At 38.5% G+C, this 18,144-nt stretch overlaps 1 protein-coding gene across 7 annotated transcripts in view; it reads right to left on the bottom strand.

The window, feature by feature from the left end:
• Positions 1-6,551: 6,551 nt before the first annotated feature.
• LOC124308521 (rho guanine nucleotide exchange factor 17) overlaps positions 6,552-18,144 on the bottom strand; it is a 47,556-nt gene continuing 35,963 nt past the window's right edge. For 4 of the 7 annotated variants that reach the window (XM_046771306.1, XM_046771305.1, XM_046771301.1 and 1 more), the window contains 15 exons: positions 15,947-16,024; positions 15,653-15,757; positions 15,049-15,165; positions 14,624-14,910; positions 14,276-14,413; positions 14,108-14,202; positions 13,425-13,647; positions 13,254-13,345; positions 12,482-12,749; positions 12,183-12,290; positions 11,847-12,086; positions 10,883-10,950; positions 9,819-10,145; positions 9,183-9,356; positions 6,552-8,817 (listed from right to left, as the gene is read on the bottom strand). In XM_046771306.1, coding sequence (XP_046627262.1) covers positions 8,555-8,817; positions 9,183-9,356; positions 9,819-10,145; positions 10,883-10,950; positions 11,847-12,086; positions 12,183-12,290; positions 12,482-12,749; positions 13,254-13,345; positions 13,425-13,647; positions 14,108-14,202; positions 14,276-14,413; positions 14,624-14,910; positions 15,049-15,165; positions 15,653-15,757; positions 15,947-16,024 — 2,583 coding nt within the window. In that variant the 3' untranslated portion in view covers positions 6,552-8,554. The remainder of the gene's footprint in view (positions 8,818-9,182; positions 9,357-9,818; positions 10,146-10,882; positions 10,951-11,846; positions 12,087-12,182; positions 12,291-12,481; positions 12,750-13,253; positions 13,346-13,424; positions 13,648-14,107; positions 14,203-14,275; positions 14,414-14,623; positions 14,911-15,048; positions 15,166-15,652; positions 15,758-15,946; positions 16,025-18,144) is intronic. The other 3 variants (XM_046771302.1, XM_046771307.1, XM_046771303.1) reach the window with 2 other exon arrangements.

Here is an 18,144-nt window from a genome sequence, read left to right as displayed (position 1 = left end):
AACCTGTTAAATATCCTTGAAATGTCCTTGAATTTGTTAAGGATTTTCTACCGAACACCATGTAAGTGTACACCTCTTCTTACTTCTTACGCTGCGGCTTATCTCTACGTCACCAACACGATTCGTTCGATCCTGAACACCGGCTCCCTGAAAAAAAGTAACAGATACGTCAGAAAATAGGTGCTGCAGGGTATCGAGTAAGGTGACGACGACGGTACGCGTAAACCTATACCTAATGTCAACTTTCCCTGTGCTGTAAAATAATTCCTGGGCAATATATCATCCGTAATATCGCGAGTGTCCGCGGGCAGGCGAAATTTAATGGATGCCTATTGCCTCTGAGCGCACCTTAGTTAATGTCCGTTGCAGGGTAGAGTATCACTTATGTATGTTAACGTAAGCGATTTCCACTACCATAGTACCAACTCGTCGGGTTGTCAACGATCTGGAAACCATGTTGCGGTAAATAAAGTTCGCAGATAACGAAGGAGCGAAAGGTGATGAAATGTCCAAAACTGATCAAGCACCGATGCAACGGCTGACTCGGCGCATGTCGAGACCATATTGCGTCGTTCGTTTTCAACTCTATTTCCATTTTTCGTCAATACCTCAATATGGGAGCACAAGCGTGTCGTTTTGATCGGTTTCTCCTTTTGGAAATCGGTCTAATCGATTCGGACAACCGAGGTGACGTTAGAAAGCTTTCTATCGGGGTTACTTGATACCTAATTCTTGTGCGTCTCGTATTTTCTTCCTCAACGTCTGTGCCGCATGTGCTCATCGACGCACATCCTGGATCCGTGTGAAGAACTCTCGGATCGTTTGATCTGGATAACGTCTCCGTGTGTAATGTCTCTTTAGGTTGTATACACGCTTAATACCCACGTGTATTATAGACATTCTGTATCCTGCCACGAGTTTTTGATTCTCCCGTTGTACCCTTCGTGCGTTACGCAATCTCGTGTGGAGGCTGGTGTAACGTCGCGCTTTCCGGAACAACGGCACATGTGACGGTGGTCCCTTATCCTTGCTCGATTACGATCTTGAAAAATAAGCCACGCTTGCGACACGCCTTCTCGGTTCGGTGCTCCTACGCGACACACTGGCGACGATTATCTCCGCTGTCTTAAATTCACCGAAAAATTATGTGGTACCTCACTTGGGGGTCAGAGGGCGTCGCAGCGGTCTCGGGATTGAACTAAAATTTACCGAAATCGGAAGTTTATTTTTCAGGAATACTCGAACCGTGACGAAACCTCGACGTCTTCTTTGTTCAGAGAACCGAAAACTACTGTGCACATTAGGGTGGTCCTTGTTTAGGATATTGACGAATTTTACTTCTGCCTCATCCCTCAAATCAACTTCAAATAATTCAAAAACAATCGCCTCATTTTTTTCAGATTCTTATCTCAACTCCAAGATAGTCCGCTTCGTGATCGAAATTTCTTATGAAAATCACATGGGAAAAACTTTTATTCTCAGTATTATACTTTATTGTAAGAGTAATAATGCGAGGTTATATTGGGCTACTATCTGAAAAAAAAATTCACATCATCAAATCAGCCGGTTCAGACGAATCGCACTTCCTCCAAATAAAAAAAAGATCAGATTTCGAGATTGCGCAATTCGTCTAGATTGGCCGGTATGATGATGTGTATTTTTATTTTTTTTTTTTCAGATATTAGGCACCAATGCCCACTAAAACCTCGCAGTTACAGATTTTTAGCAACGTTATTACTCTTACAATAAAATACATATTGAAAATAAAAGTTTCTCCCACGTTTTATTTCCATAAGAAACTTCGATCACAAATCGGACTATCTTAGAGTTGAGGTAAAAATCTGAAAAAATCAGGCAATTGCTTTTTACTAATTTGAAGTTGATTTCGAGGGTCGGGGCAGTAAAAATTCTTCGACACCCGAAATAAGGACCACCCTAGTCCAGATATAAAGATCGATTTGTCGGTCTACTTGATACTTCGACACATTCAATGGGCGGCGTGGGTTTGTCAATAAATTCCGTATGCCTGATACTAAACCTGCGACACGTGATATGAAGAACTTGCATCCCGCGTGTGTGTGCGTGCGTCTATGTGTGCGGTATGCGCGTAGTATTTCGTAAGAGGTTCCGCTTTATGTAGTAATAATAATTCCTGTTGCACACTCGCCGGTTGGTCGCCTCCTCGTCTCTCGTTTCGAATGCCGCGTTTTACATCATAACTCCTAACGAGGAATATTTGGGTGGTCCGATTCCGGCGATGCTCGACCGCTTCTGCATCCCCCTCAACTTGGCCCATCACCTTAATTATTAATACTATAATTCCAGATTTTATCGTGAAGCTAAATTCCACCTTAAACGTCAAGGAGGCTCCACTCGGAAACACGAGCCCCGCTTAACCAGCCACGGCTGATGATTTCATTCGAGAAATTAATTTATAGCCTATTCGTTTACCTTTTTTCCCTCCCCCGTCAATTTCGGTTGTCAATGTATAATTAACCGACACGGTAAAATGAAGACGTTACTTATTATCGGTCTTATTTTTAATTATCTCGATTCCAAAGGGTCTCCCCTGTAAGTAACAAATATTATCGTAAGGTTTCTCTTTTCATGTGAAGACTTGAGGAGGGGTGGGAGGAAAAAAAAAACCCCGAGAGAAAACAACGATCAACTTGATAATCGCGGTTATTGTAATTGCTCTGGATATGGAACAATTGAGTAATTTATAACGAGCGGGATGTGAGAGGGAAACAGAGAGAGAGAGAGAGCGAAAGAAAAAGGGTTACGTAGCTGTGGGGATTAATAGCCTTTCGGCCGGAGTGGAGGAGTGGTAGAAACAGTTTCCCACACTTTGTTATCTCGCAATGTGCGCGATACAAACTCGTATAACAAGGGTCACCGACTGCTGCAGTTTAGACTTTGCAGTTAGCGGATGTCGAGTCATAAGTCATGGAGAAGCTCGGTTTGCCGGCTGTCGGTTTCGTCGATAAGAGTTATAAATAGAAAACAAAGACTATCGAAAACACCTCGTAGAAATCACAATCGAACAAAGTTCCTTACAGGACGAATCGGGTTCGATTATACGGAAATCAATTCTACGGAGAAAATATTCTACCGACTCGTTTCTACGGAATATTTTCCTACAGAAAGGAATTCCAGATTCACATCACAAACAAGCCTCCACGAATTATTCTACAGAATGTTATTCTACGGATTGTGTTTGACACAACGGAAGTTTGATTTAATTTAATTTGATTTAATTCAATCTAATTTAATGTAGATTGTTTGCTTTGAGTTTGGGTGTTTTTAAACTATGAAACTCTTCTATAAAACAATACTACTGTAAAATAATTCATGCAGGTTTATTTCCGATGTGAATCTCGAATTATTTTATGTAGGAAAATATTCTGTAGAACATATTCCGTGCGAAATTTGCTCTGTAGAACTGATTTCTGTGGAATCGATCCCCCTCCTACAGGGGATGAATGATTATGTCAAAAAACGGGGATAAAAATGACCGTGGATAAAAATTTTGTACAGTTATAGCTGCTTTACGTTCCTAAACTAATTTCGTTTTTTATCGTGATAAAAAAATACGCCTATCTTAGGTACGAAATGAAAATATAGTTTACCATATAGCTGCATAAGCAGAAAATCAATTGGTATTATTTTTAAGGACCGGATTAATTCGTAAATATTTTTTGTTCAAATCATTTTCATTCCTTATTAGGCTTTCTGCATAAAGTGGGATTTTTCGATCCAGAATTTGCAATTCTTTTTGCCATGCTTTAGGCTTTTAAGTCTGAATTATATGTACATGTATTATTTTGTAATTTTTACTACACATTCATCCGAGTCATAATTATTTTTGATTATATTGTCACTCGTATACTATTAAATGACGTTGGTCTTTCAATAACTTATCCATAATTGCTTGCACAGCGTTTCTTATCCTAATTCCAACGATATTTAAGCCTCGTCATTGTCGCGAACGGAATTTTCTCAGTGAAAAAACGTCTGTAACACGATATTATAAACAATATACACTGCGTGCAGAGTGATTCTGATCTGATTCACACGACACGGGTCATCCGCGTATCATGTACATTGTGCAGTATATATACATACATATATATATATATATACTCGCCTGATCGCCAATCCGCCCAGCATCCAAGCAGCTTCGCAATATCTACGCGTATGTATTCAACGATTGTCCTGGGAATAAGATGACGTCATTCAAGCGATCTTCGTCATGCGTCTCGAGACGAAACCGCGGGATTAATTATACATTTATATGTATGTATCGTGTTGCACACTATTGAAAAATACGTTATTATCGCACATAGTTAAAAGTTACGCGCAGCGCTGAATCTCGTTGTCGATGATTCAGCGTCTTCGATTTGAGCGATTTTTTCAATGTCTGAGAAGTTTTCGATCGGTGAGAAAAAAAAATCAAACACCGCAATTTAGCCCTCAACGATTTAGGTCAATTTAATTGTTGCTGCTTGTGATTTTTTTCGACTTACGATTAAAACTGTTACGAAAAAATCGAACAATGAACGAAAATTGAACCGATTTTATTTGCTACGAGAAAGTATTTTCATAGTGAAGTCTTTATTCGTCACGTATACAACAGACGCGATAACGCAATACTTATTGAAAATTTTTCTACACGCGGTTCGGTTTCTTTTTCAATTGAAAAGAGGTTGAAGACCTCGAACATATGTGCTTGTAATATCATATCAACAAGCCTCGCGATATTATACACACGTACATACTGTATTAACAGCTCGATTGGCAACTCTATCGGCACTATTGCAGACACGGAGAGAAAGTGTAACGGGCCTTTAGAATTCCGTATGTAACATTATCCGGCGATCAACGTTCTTGAACTTGAACTGTTAAGTCACCGTTCATTTCCTATAAAACTGCATCGCGATGCGAATTGTTGACAAGTCGCTGAAACTCGAGTTTCTGAAATAATTCTGTTTATAGCGTCCCTGGATATCCGGGATATCACGTTATTCTGTGTTTATGTGTGTATAAGTTACCCGTAAAAATTAGCGTCGCATTTTCTCGCAAGAAACTATCCGTGTTATAATATTAAAGCCGTTTTTATCCCGCATGAGAAACTAACAAACTTTTTATCTCGGCTGATGTAATTCTGTTGAAACACCGCACTGTTTGAAAGAGACTAAAAGAAAAAATAAAATAAATGTCAGCCTCTTCAATCAAGTTTTACGAATAGATGTTCTTTTTTTAAATTTATTTATTGATTGATTTTTTTTCAATTATCACCGCCGTATATATTTTTCTACGTCAATTGTTCAATGGCGTGAAGAGAAACGAAGCGAAATTTAACCCAGAAATGACGCTGATTTCATTTTTCAACCTTCAACATTTCACATTATTTTACAATTACATAGTCCTTTTTTAGTAAACAATTAATAATTTTCACTGGAAATGTATTGGAAATAAAAGTTTTTCTTTTTTTCTCGGAGTCATTTTTTTGCCAGTGTTTTTCATAAATAGTATGCGAAATGTTATCGCACTTTTTTACCGACTGAAAATTATTTACTGCCACCCGGTAAGTGCCAATCATCGTTCTCTCTGCTGATAATACGTTCTTAGATCAATGGGCATCGTTAATGTAGAAATCTACGATACCGGTAAATGATCTATGTATGATTATGCAACGATGAAGGGATCTGAGAAGTGATTTAACACCAAAAATTTATCTCTTTATCGACTGATCAATTTTAGGAGATCCGCATTTCCGAAACACGGTCTTAAAAAATTTTTTGCACGTTCGAATTCCGTTTTTCGAGATCTCGCGAATGCACTTCTTTTGAATTTTCGAATCGATTGATTTTGAATTTTTTTTTTGTTTCGGTTCTCTCCCGCCGTCAGCAAAATACACGTATTTCCGTCTAGCTTCGGACAATTCCAAGTTTATCCACGTTTATCTAAAACTCGTTGATCAAATCAATTACAATGAAAAATACAGATTTCGCGACTACTTTTGAACCAGCATCATCGGATTCAATCGAATTTTGTACTGCATTTATTTCTTTACTCGAACGTCGTACAGGTGTTAGTAAGGTAGTACATGTATATAATTCGGACAATTTCATCTATAAATACTTTTTATGGCATACACGATCATACAAGCAATAATAGTAACCATTTTAATAATCCAACCATACGATTATACGTTTTCGATAGACAAAATATATTATATGTACATATAATACGGGTGTGTTTATTTATTTCTCAATAACTAGATATGGAATTGGATTTTTGAATATAAGACCTCTACACAATCTTATACACTTGATTTTCTCCGCTTTATTTATTTATCGATTATTCTTTATGGGTTTACGTCGCATTCATCAACATTTGTTATCTCGTCTTGCTTTTTTCCAAAATTTTCGCCAAATTTCATTACAATTATAGACATAAAATTGATTCGCTAAAACTTTGAGCTGCTTTATCGCGCTTGGCTCGTTTCTTTTCGACTTTTTGATTTACGATCTCTTTTCTCCTATCGGTTCTTTTTTTCATTTTTTCAATTCACTTTCGCAAAACACAGTGAACCGTAGATTTGATTACAAAAAAATTCTCTTTTTCTTCAACCGAACGCATAGTTTATTTTATATACGGATTGCCTTTCGTAGGATAAAAAAAGTTTGAAGCAACAAAAATTGATCAATCAAACGAAATTTTCAGTTTCTTCAGGCGCTGTGGGTGAAACGGAAATCGGGAAAAAAATTTTTATTTTCTTTTTCGAACAGTGAGACAACTTTTATATTGTATTATGCACTCTATAGGTATATACCAATATATACCAATGAAATTGTATTACAATAATTTAATAATCAGTCGTTAAACTCTTGCAGCCGACTCGATCGGATCTCAATATCTAATATATACGTAAGTAATAATATCCTATCAAGATGGCGTTATACAAAATAAAATCTGAGCAATGCAGGGTGTACAAATAATAAGTGTTAATCGTATATTATATATTTTATTTTCCTTTCCTTGGCTGTTAACTGATTAATTTTTCATTTATAAAATTTTTTTCAAACACCATAAACATGTATAAATATATACATATGTATATATTTATTTATGTGTGATTTAATGAATAAATTAAAAATTTGGCACCTGACATGTTTTTTTCATTCTTCTTCTCCATTCTCTTTCTTTCTAACCGCGTACGCGAAAAATCGAAGCAGTATAATTATAATAATATGTCTCTCTATGTTCGTGTGTAAGAAAATAAATTCTGCACGATTATTTGATTCTCCGTACATCTTACGAGTGTGTGTATATTTTGCATAATAGTGTTGACGCAAGTTACAATCAGGTAATAATAATAGGTGTACTTACACGCGTCCACTTATTTATCTATTCATTTATTTGTCCGTTCGTTTATTCATTGATTTGTTGAAAAAACCATTTTTAGGCCTACGTTTCGAATAGACTTATTGACAGATAATACGTATGCGTGAGTGTGCGTATGCGTATAGGTCTACTGACGTATTCATATGCGAATTCTTCAATTATAAGTTTCTCATCTGTTATTACACCTTCTTCTCGCAGCATGCTATATATATATATATATTCTATACGAATACATATATTTATACGTAGTGTATATATAATTGCGTATCGGATACGCCGACTACTCTCAGGTAACTCAGGCTCTTGTAGATAAGCTCGACATACCGTTTATTTACGTAAACGCTCTATATATGTATATATATATATATATATATAAATAAATTTTTTTCCACGTTGTTCGTTTTTATTTGTTCTTTCGGTTGCTTCAAATTTAAAAACGTGACCGTTGAGATGTCAAATGGGGGGAAACGAAAGAATCGTACTTTAGAAATTTGATCGATCGATCGATCGATACTTATGTTCATATAATATTCGCCGATGTGGACGCGGTTGGAAAATAAAATATTAATAAAAAAAATAAAACGTATGCAATGGATCCCAGATCGCTTGACGACGTGTAATTGTTTCCTTCTCATATAATTGTACACGATCTATAATGTATATATATATTGTTTTCTGATAGTCGCCGCTTCGGTGTACATGTATAATAATAAGTATCGAAATCTTGATTGACAGCAAAAATATTATTTTTGTTTCTCTCTTTTTTTTTTAAATTTATTTATTTATTTATTTATTTATTTTCAATCTCCATCCTGCATCTTTCATCTGTGATTCTGGTAATTCAGAATACTTAACTTTCAACAATATTTCCTCGCTCGAATCTCCCGTCGCAAAATTCCCTCGTGCTCTTGATCCTCGCAGTATTCGTTTCGCCAATGACTAAAACTCCTCGATATCCGGACACTTTGACCGTTTCTTCTTCAGCTGATCGGGACAAAATTCGGAAAGTGTCGATTCACTCGAATAGGTCCACGTCTCATCTCTAACCTCCTTTTTCCTTTCCCTTCCGTCTCTCATTACCTCAGCTCGTTCATCCGAAGTTATCACCTACGGGCCAGTTCAGTGGCCGTTTACAATATTTCGATCATACTTTCCATAAAAGTAAATGATTCGTTGAGTCCTCGCGGCCGGCCTGAAGCTCCGCCGAAGCTTGGGGCCCTCTGAAGTCTTCGTAACCATCGCCTCCCGATATGACCAACAATTTTCCCAGGTTTATGTTGGTCTGTTGGACCTTCGACGACTTCAACGAGTACCTGTCCATTTTTGGCCGGGGATCAGGTTTCACTGGTGACGTTGTTTCGACACATGTCAAAAATCTCACGTGTCCCGTGTGTCCGTGGGGAATTCCTAGACGGAAATAACAGTCATTCACCGTTCCAGAGGCGGACAAGTTAATAAGTAGACAGCTGGATGGTTGGATCTTATTTGTGTCCGTGACATTGTTGGACAATATTGCGGTATGCGAAATGAAAATAGTATGGAAAGTCACGATATTCAATCGCAAGCATACAAGAACATGGATGGATGGATGGATGGATATAATGGTAGACAGATGTATAGCTTATTGGTGTACATGGCGATATTGGATAATATAATAACGGTGCGATTAAAAGACAGGGAAACAGCGTGAGAAGAGCAAAAAAAAGCACAAATTGGTTTCTCCTGGTTTCATTTTCATTTGTTGATTGTTTTATTTATTTTTCTTTACGAACCTGTAACCGTAGGTGGCTGCGACATCCTCTGGGTCGAAGACTTGATGTGGGGAATCGGAACCGTAAGAAGGACCCCTGCACTCGTTCCAATCCATAGCAACTCGTTGCAGGCCAAAAGTGCCGTAACTCTTAAACAGGCCGCTTTGTGCTGTCTTATAATGTCATCGCAACCTGCAACGAGTTTATATGTTTTCGTTAAAATAAACTTCGCTTTGATGTATCGTCGCACAAGAACTTTAAAAAAAAATTTTTCTTCTTCTTGAACAATACTATCGACGAAAGAATTGAAAGCATGGTTTTTGACTTGGAAAAATTTTTTTCCACGCTTCGCCAACAGTTGGACAACTTTCACCAGACACCAATATTCAAATTCCTTCAAAAGTTTAAAATTTCAAGATCACGGGGGAAAAATCGTTCGTTGGATTAATTCTTAACCTCGTATAAAATCGTGTTTCAATTTTATCAGAAAAAGTAAACAATCCTAAGAAAAAAAAAAGGTGCGACGAACTCAAAAACTACCGAGTCAACTAACTCCGCGAAGGTAAAACGATACCAGGATGAAGAGAGAAAAAAAAAAAAATAAAAAAAATTACATTCACCCGGAATTTTCGGCTACAAATTTGATTTGACACTTACTGGCAAGCATCTTTGTCACCGCAGGTGCGATGTTGATGTCTGTCAGGCACTCGTAAGTACCGGCATGGAAAAGCCTCAGGACGGCGCTGTTGTGAATGGAAATCCATACTCCGGGACCACCGTAGCTTGCCATGCAGGAAACGGGTCGACTTGTGTCGTTGCTGGCTGCGAAGGTGTGCTCGATGTCCAGGGGATGGGTGTTGAGGATTTTTATCGTGTTGTGACAGCCGCACCACAGCTTGCCTGCCACTGGAAGCATCTTCGTGACCGGTGAGGCGACAGTTCCGACCGAAATCGTTGTCGGATCGCTGGTTATCCATCCGCCTACTGAGGAAAGACGAGGTCGATTAACCCTTTCGGTCGCGCCGTTCTGTTTTTTTTTTTTATTTTTTTTATTTTTTTGGTACGCTTTATTTTTGAACTGCAAATTGCGGAAGTGCAATTATTATACGTTTCCTGTGTATTTTTCGACGCCGAAAGCGAATTAGATGTTACCAAAATTTAATAAAACTAAGAACAACCGCTAAAATTTGGTGCAAACAGGGTGAATTATCAACATTGTTTCAGACAATCTACTTTTGAATGAGATTTATGTGAATATTTATTTTGAAACTGTTTTTATTATTTGTCTGCATCCCTATAGAGGATGGAAAATTACCCCTGCGCAATGAATTTTGCGAATGTAATGGCCATTCTGAGATCTCAGTTTGTCAACCAATGAATTCCAATCGTTTTTAGTATTCGTTTATCATCAAATTTCTCCGCCAACGAATTATATTCACAAAAATACGTTGTTTTTCTTTTTTTGCATGGTTTTACTTATAACAATTTTAAACAATCATGGATTCACAAAAAAATTCTAATCGTTACAAGATTCGAGTATTTTTTTGTTAACTGAAAATGCAAAAATCGTCAGGATTTTGCAAAGAATGTAATAAAGATGACAGCAAAAAAGACGAAAAAAGCAAAGGGCGCTACTATAGTGGCTTCTGTGGGTGAACGTGTTGAATTGAACAGTGCCAAAACTAGTAAGGTCGGTTAAAATTGCGTTTATAATTACTTACGATGGTCTCTCGAGTAGACAGTGATGTCTCCGTTTGCCAGTGACACGAAAACTTTGTTATCTAAATATCTGCGGAAGAGAAAAACAGTGCTCAGTACATAACCGTCGACATCTGACAGGGTTTCGACAGTTCCAGGCTATTTTCTGGCCCAATTCGATTTGGAAATGACGTGATTTGTGTCCAACAAAGGATACTGTAAAAATTTTACTGTTGAAATTGGACGGCGTGAACTTCGATAGATTAGTTCATTTTCGAAATCAATTCGTATATCGAGCATCCGATGATGTTGGATCGAGGGGTTAATCTCTCGTCGATTTGACGTACACTATGATTTCAGGGATTTCGAATGATTTCAAAAGATATTACGGCATTCGAAGGGATTCAAAAGATTACGACAGATTTCATGGGATTTTAATAGATTTTTTGAAAGAAAAATTTTTGGGATTTCGAAAGATTTCAAGGAGGTTTCAACTATTACTGAAGATTTCACAATATTTCATACGTTTCAAAGGATTCCAAAAATTTGAAATATTTCAATGGGTTTCAAAAGATTTTAGAAGATTTCAAAGGATTACAAATGATTTCAGAACATCTCAAAGATTCAAGAGTCTTCGCAAGATTTTAAGATTACAAGGATTTCAATGGATATCAAAGGAATTCAAAAAATTTCAGGGATTTCAAAGTGTTTCAAAACATTGCAAAAGACTTCGTGGGATTTCAAAGGATTTTTACATAGGAAATTTTCATAGATTTCAAATTATTTCTGAAAATTTCAAAAGATTACACAAGATTTCCGGAAAAGTGTGGATCAAATTTTTGTTTAAAAAAAAACGAGTTTAACCGCTCGCGTTTGATTGACATCAAACGATGTAAAATCGACAAGGAAGTCACAGCCTATGGAAGTGAATACGAAAATCCTAACAGCGAAAGAGACGAAGCACTCTAAAACGGATTTCTTACTTACATAATACAGTGCACGCTGCTGCCGTGCTGGATCTTGACTTTATTCTTCTTTATCCTAATATTGTCGCTGCAGTTGTAGACGTGGATGCAGCCGTCCTCGGTTCCCAGCCACATCGTGGGCTGGTTAAGATCCTCCTCCATGCCAACCCCTTCCAAACTCGACACGTCACCACCCATCGAAGAACTCCCGGCATCCGCGCATGGAATGTCATCAGAATCGGAGTCATCGGAACTTGAACTACTGCGAAAAGCGCGAACGTGATTCAAGGATTTAAAAATTTCGAAGGTGATAAATTTCCAATTACCGAATGATCGTTGGCGCGAAGCTTGTTCTTACCTGTCCAATTGAATGTTTCCACCCGTTGCATCTGCGTCTTGAACTGAAATACTTATGCCGCTTTTACCGCTGACGAATGGATTGTTCTTCGGTACGCAGAGGTTCGATCTGTTGGATGTAAATCATTAAGACACCGTAAATTGTTTTATCGATAAAAGTCCCAGAGGTACCTAAAAGGTACACGCGTCTTTTCGACCTTCCCAGAGACCGAACTACGCAGCTACACAAGTCCCAATCCCGCGAATGAACTCGACTATCAACATCGATAAACCAGATTTAAAATATGGAAATCGACTCACCCCTGAGTGCAGGCAGGAATACCGGCGACGCAGAGGATTCTCGCGTTACAAACCCCGTTGCACGAGGTGACTTGGGGTGGTTCCGGCGTCAGGCTTAAAACGCATACTTGACCAACGTATCCGTCGCTGTTGCAGACCCAGACGTCCCGGGGTCCTTGACCATTGGCCAGTGTCGGAGCTGCGCAAGTGAACTGAAGACCAGCGCGAGTTTTTCTGATAGGTAACGGGCCAACGAACTCTGGACAAGGTCTTCTGTCCGCCGATAGAGCTGTCGACGTGTGAATGACGTTAGCGTTACGAATGAAAAGCTTGGTGGCGAAATTTCAAGCGAAGAAGTCAAACTTTCGAGAAACAACTGAATTTCGAACGGCTGAAAGCCCGACGACTCAAAGTTCCGGAATGCATGATTCCGAAAATTCAAGTTACGGCAGGGAAAAGTTCCGGAAAGTAAACTTTCGATGGAGCAAAATTCGGAGAAAAGTATCGGAAATCCAAAGCAAAGAAAGATCATACTGGTGAAATTTCGGCAAGCCAGAAATTCACGGAACTGAAAATGTTGGATCATTCTGAATTTCGATGTTTCAGACTTTAAAACTTTTTCATTCTCGCACTTTAGGAACTTGGAACGTCGGGTTTCGGACCATTCGAAACTTTGAGGCTCCGTCAAAGTGTGACTTCTTTACTTCGAGTTATGCCACCTTGAAAAATCTGAATTCGCCGCTTTCGAAACTCGAAAAATGTTCTCTCGAATTTTTGCCCCATTTATACTCACCCAGTTTCTGTTTCGCTTCGTTGAAACTCTCCTCCCAGCTCGCCCGCTTGTCCGGCTTGGTGAACATCACCGATATATTCTCGATCCCAGCTCTGCGGAGAGGAAGAAATTATTTGAGAAAATCTACGGTAAACAAAGATTGGACTCTTTTATTCTGGCGTTCAGACTCACTGTGTGTTCAGAGTCAGCTCCAGGCAAGCCAGTTGCGAATGAGCTGCGTTCCTCTCGGCCAGTTGTCGCTGAGTCTGACTCAGGAGGTCCGTTATCACTTCCTCCAATTGCTGCTTCGCGCCGTGCAAATTAGCCGCCAATTCCGTCAACTGAGTCAAAGTCGAGCAATCCTCCCTTAAGTGATCAACTTCCCTCGCCATTCTCCGGAGATTTTCGTCTTTCGCTGTGCGTTGGGATGCAGATTTTAATCAAACTTTTGTTACACATATTATACCGGGACAACCTCTTGAAACTTGAAAATCAACCGCGCATGCGCGAGTTTTATCGGCTGTTCGCGCAGGCTGGCCAACCCGAGTTTCAGCTGTCAAACTGTTTCTGCCGGCGATGTAGTTGATACGAATTTTCGAGGTTAGAATCTCAAATAATTGAGGCAGCGACTCGGAAAGGTTTCGGAAGCATTTGTTATCCGGTCGGAATTTAATGCTTACGCTCTTTGAAAATTCAAACGTACACATTTTGCGTTGGTTGGCTCTCCTGCATCGCAGACAAGAATATCGCTGCGGGAAGAATCGGCCGGCCAATGAGAGTTAATTATTTGGCGCATGCGCGGTTGATTTTCAAGTTTCAAGAAATTGTCCCGGTACGTATATATTACAAATTTGTATTTTGAAAAAAGTAATTACCTTTCATCACCTCGAGATCGTCGAGCGCTATCCTCATCAGCATTTTGTACTTATTCGCCTCGAGCAGACCGACCAAACTATTCGGACAGGAGCTCCTGTGACGGTTAAATTAGCGCGGTTAAACAACAAGATGGTTGATATTTTTTCAAAAAATCTTAAAAAACTTACGTCGAGGGTTTTCTAATCGTGCCGCTCCGTCGCTTTATGCTCGTTATAACCAACAAGTCCGAAAATAAAAAAAGGGCTCTCTCTTTTCTCGTTCCCTGATTCGACGCTATCGTCACTAAATCGTGTCGAATAAATGCTCTGCAAAATAAATTTGCAATAACTGGTTTTTCGTATTAAAATAACAGTACGAGCAAAATAATATGAAGCTAAAAATTCTCCACTTCGTTTCATCCATTTTAATTAATAATCCTTTTCACAAAATCGTTTTTCCTTCGATCCATCGACTCGTGGATGCTAGACAGTAAAAAATGGAGAGAAAAAGATGAGAAATCGTTGCAGGAATCTGACCTGTCGTTCGTAACGATCCCTGCGAGTCCTTCGACGAGAGCTTGGACCTCTCTGAGAGTCGTCTGCTGCTGTTCCCACTCGAGGGATTCCCTCTCGGTGCAATTTATCTTGACGACTAATTCGTGAACCTCTTTTTGAGCGGCGGTCAGCAGCTCGTGATCGGGATGATTTTGGTCAGTGTGCTTGAGCAGCCTCTGAATGAGCAATTCGTATCGCGGAATTTTTTGCACCGGTTTAATGAGCAGTTGATCCAGACCGAGTTTGCCCTTGTGCTCTCTTTCCATCGTCTGCGAAATTAGACGAGATTATTTGAAACGTTCGTGTAAACATTCGATCAGTGTCAATTAAACGGCGTGTATTTTTTTTTCCTCAGTCTTGCGAATTTGCAACGTAAAAAATCAAAAAACTAAACGTAGCATATTTACCTCGAGAAATCTTGCGAATGCTGGTTTCGCTTGGCACGTTGACTTTATTGCCTTTTCCGCTGATTTCCAATTGTCTAAAAAAAGCGTATACGTCTCTAAGACGTCGGGCTTTGTGAACTGCAGAAGAAAATTTATTCCTTTGTTTTCGTTTGTTTCGCTGTTTTTCCTCGCATGTCATTTACATGTATGCAATATATATGTACGAACATTCTTTGTTCAATTTTTATCTACACACATATATAAACTATCGAATTTTACGAGTCAAGTATTATTCGCACGGTAAAAATCGTCTATAGATTATCTGTTCTTTGACTTCGACTATACACTGTGAAAAAAACTTTTCAACTTATAGATTAGTGAATATTCTTGGTTTATCGTTTTTTCTATTTTTTTTTCTTCTTTCCGCTTTCAGCCATCATTTTTACGGAAGCAATGCAATTTTTTTGACAAAAATTTGTGGCAACATTGTGTCGGAATTTTGCGGGTTAATAAAAAAAAAAATGAATAAAAAAAAAAGAAACTTTCAACAGTGTGACAATTGAACGAATGATATCTTCACGCGGATTATAAACGGATCTTTTCAATTGGCTTGTAGAAATATTACCACGTCTAGAAACACGTCGCCTATAGTCTGTCGCAGTTCCCATGATTCCAATCGTTTCCTTAACTCTTCGAGAAATATTTCATGGTGACTCAGTATCGCCGGAATCTGAATGAGAATTGAATTTGTAAAAATTAGTCAATGTCGCAACAGTCGATTTCCTGTGATTGGATATTTTTTGCGAAAAGAGCTGCGAGTTCCAAAAAAAAAAAAAAAGGGGGTACTCTCTTGAAATTATAAGAACAAACAAATGCAACAAATGGGAGAAATTCGTCGCTTCGATCCTGTGTAATTTACCTGGTAAAATATTTCGTCAACAGTGGCAGAATCGACGAGGCCGCTATTCTCGGGGCTCTTCAGAGGCTGGAGATATTTCTGAAAATTAACGTCTTTTTACGTGAGTCACGGTTGGTTGAAAATATTTCTATGGTAATAATACGAGGAAGAACAAAAATATGAAGTAAAGAAAGAACGTATAAAAAAAAAAAAAAAAACAACAACAACAAACGATTCGCTCGCCAATTAAAACAAGCAAACGATCCCGCGCGTTGATTGTAACTAAAACTTGTATGACACGTGTATAGTTAATTATCCCCGAAGGTTTATACGGTATATCCCAATTTTCTTTAATTCGCGTCGTAGCAATAACTTTATTATACAAGGCGGATTTCGAGCGCAAAATGATGCGCAAAGTATAGGCTGGAAAAACAAATCACCAGTACGGCATCGTGATGTGTTCCAAATACCAAACGAGGTATGCAACGTGGAGTGAAAATCATCTAAATATATATATATATATATATATATATATATCTTAAGACCTGCTATTGCAATATTCTCAATTATATCGAGAACTCGGAGTAGAACCAAATAGTGAATTTTTTTTCTGTCGGGTAACCTTTATTAGTTTTTTTTTTTTTTGTTGCTCTTCATTTCATGCACAACCGATTTGTCAATTGCCAAAATTTTTCGCCACTTTGACAGGGACTCGATTTTTTATTATTATATGTGTATATTTTTTTTTTTTTTTAATACTTGCTTCACTATTTTCCCACTTTAATAAATCAGACTTTGAACGACGACGATAATTTTTAACGATTGTGGACAGTCGCAAGTTTAGCTCCTGAAACTGTCGTCGGAGATGTTTCATCCCTGATAATTATCCCCCCTCCACCCGTAATCGAGCAATCAACGAGCGAATTCCTCGAGCCGAATAAATCCCGCGAATAAGACGCGAGTCTCGTTATTCCTTGCTGTGGAAAAACGTTTCGTTGAATAAAATTGGGTGAATTATTTTTTTTCACTCTGTAGCTTTGAATTTACAAAATTCCTCCGCTAATTAACGCGTGTTTACTCGACTCGGAGCGGTTATTCAGCGTGCGTGAGACCTCGTTTCAAATATGAATTCAAAATTTAGTATAGTATTTAGTTGTCTCGCGTGTCAAATGTTACTGGCTTAATGCCAGCTTATAAACCAGCGGCGTAGCTTATATTATACGCGTCGAAAATTCACAATAGGGAAGTTTCGTGTCGGAAAAAAATTATTTATATGAAATCACAAAACTACACACAAGAATCCGTGAAATTTCCCTAATAATACCTGCGTTAATCAAAATAACAATTCGTACGTTATTTTTTCATTTCCTCAGCTTTTTATTGTGGTCTTTGAAATATCGTCGAGTAAAAAGAAACTAACGAAAAAATTTCACGCTCAGAGAGTTTGAGGTGAAACGCGACGTTCGCCAATGGAATGAGAGCGATATTCGCTTCTCGAGATCGTCGTTAAAACTCGCGACTTGCCGAAATCTCGAGAAATGCAGATTATTTAGTCCCGACTGCACTTCCGCTGCGTATTACGGTGGTTTGAATGAAGTTATTGGGAAAATATATCCCGCTGATCGTACGCACGTTTCTCTCTCTCTCTCTCTCTCTCTCTCTCTCAGTCTCTCCTTCCATCTCATACCGTTATTTGCATGCATCGGCGTATCCAAGATGATGTATTTATTTTCCCACGACTCGCGAATCTCGGTCGGATCGGCGCCGCTGATATTATTTGCAATACGAACGTTACTCGTGGCGCCGGCCGATCTGCATCCTGTCTTTCGCCTCGTATTGATTTTTCAATATACGATCCGCCTCCGCGATTAAAATTTTTCCCACTCATATTTGCCTGTTAATGTGAAATTTGCTAAAATTTTTTTAACATATATTTTTTGATTCGAATCAACGCGAATCGACGCAAGATCGTGCATTGAATACCAAAATTGTATCGTTAGTTTAATTCTGAGGAAGCTCTTTCTACTAATCATGCAAATATGAATTTTCAATTTTTCTTACAACGTTTTATTTTTCATACGTCAGGATACTACTATTTGAATTCGATTCTAGTCGATCAGTTTCAGCTAACCGTTATGCAAACTGATGTTCCGATTTTTTAAATCCATCGGGGCGAGGTTGAAGCTCCGAGTTTGAAAAGTTCCCAAAGCGGCTTATTC

Source organism: Neodiprion virginianus, chromosome 7, assembly GCF_021901495.1.
Source record: "Neodiprion virginianus isolate iyNeoVirg1 chromosome 7, iyNeoVirg1.1, whole genome shotgun sequence".
NCBI classification, from domain to species: Eukaryota; Metazoa; Arthropoda; class Insecta; order Hymenoptera; family Diprionidae; genus Neodiprion; species Neodiprion virginianus.
Note: the sequence above shows the minus strand (reverse complement) of the source record. Positions and strands in the feature narration are given on the sequence as shown.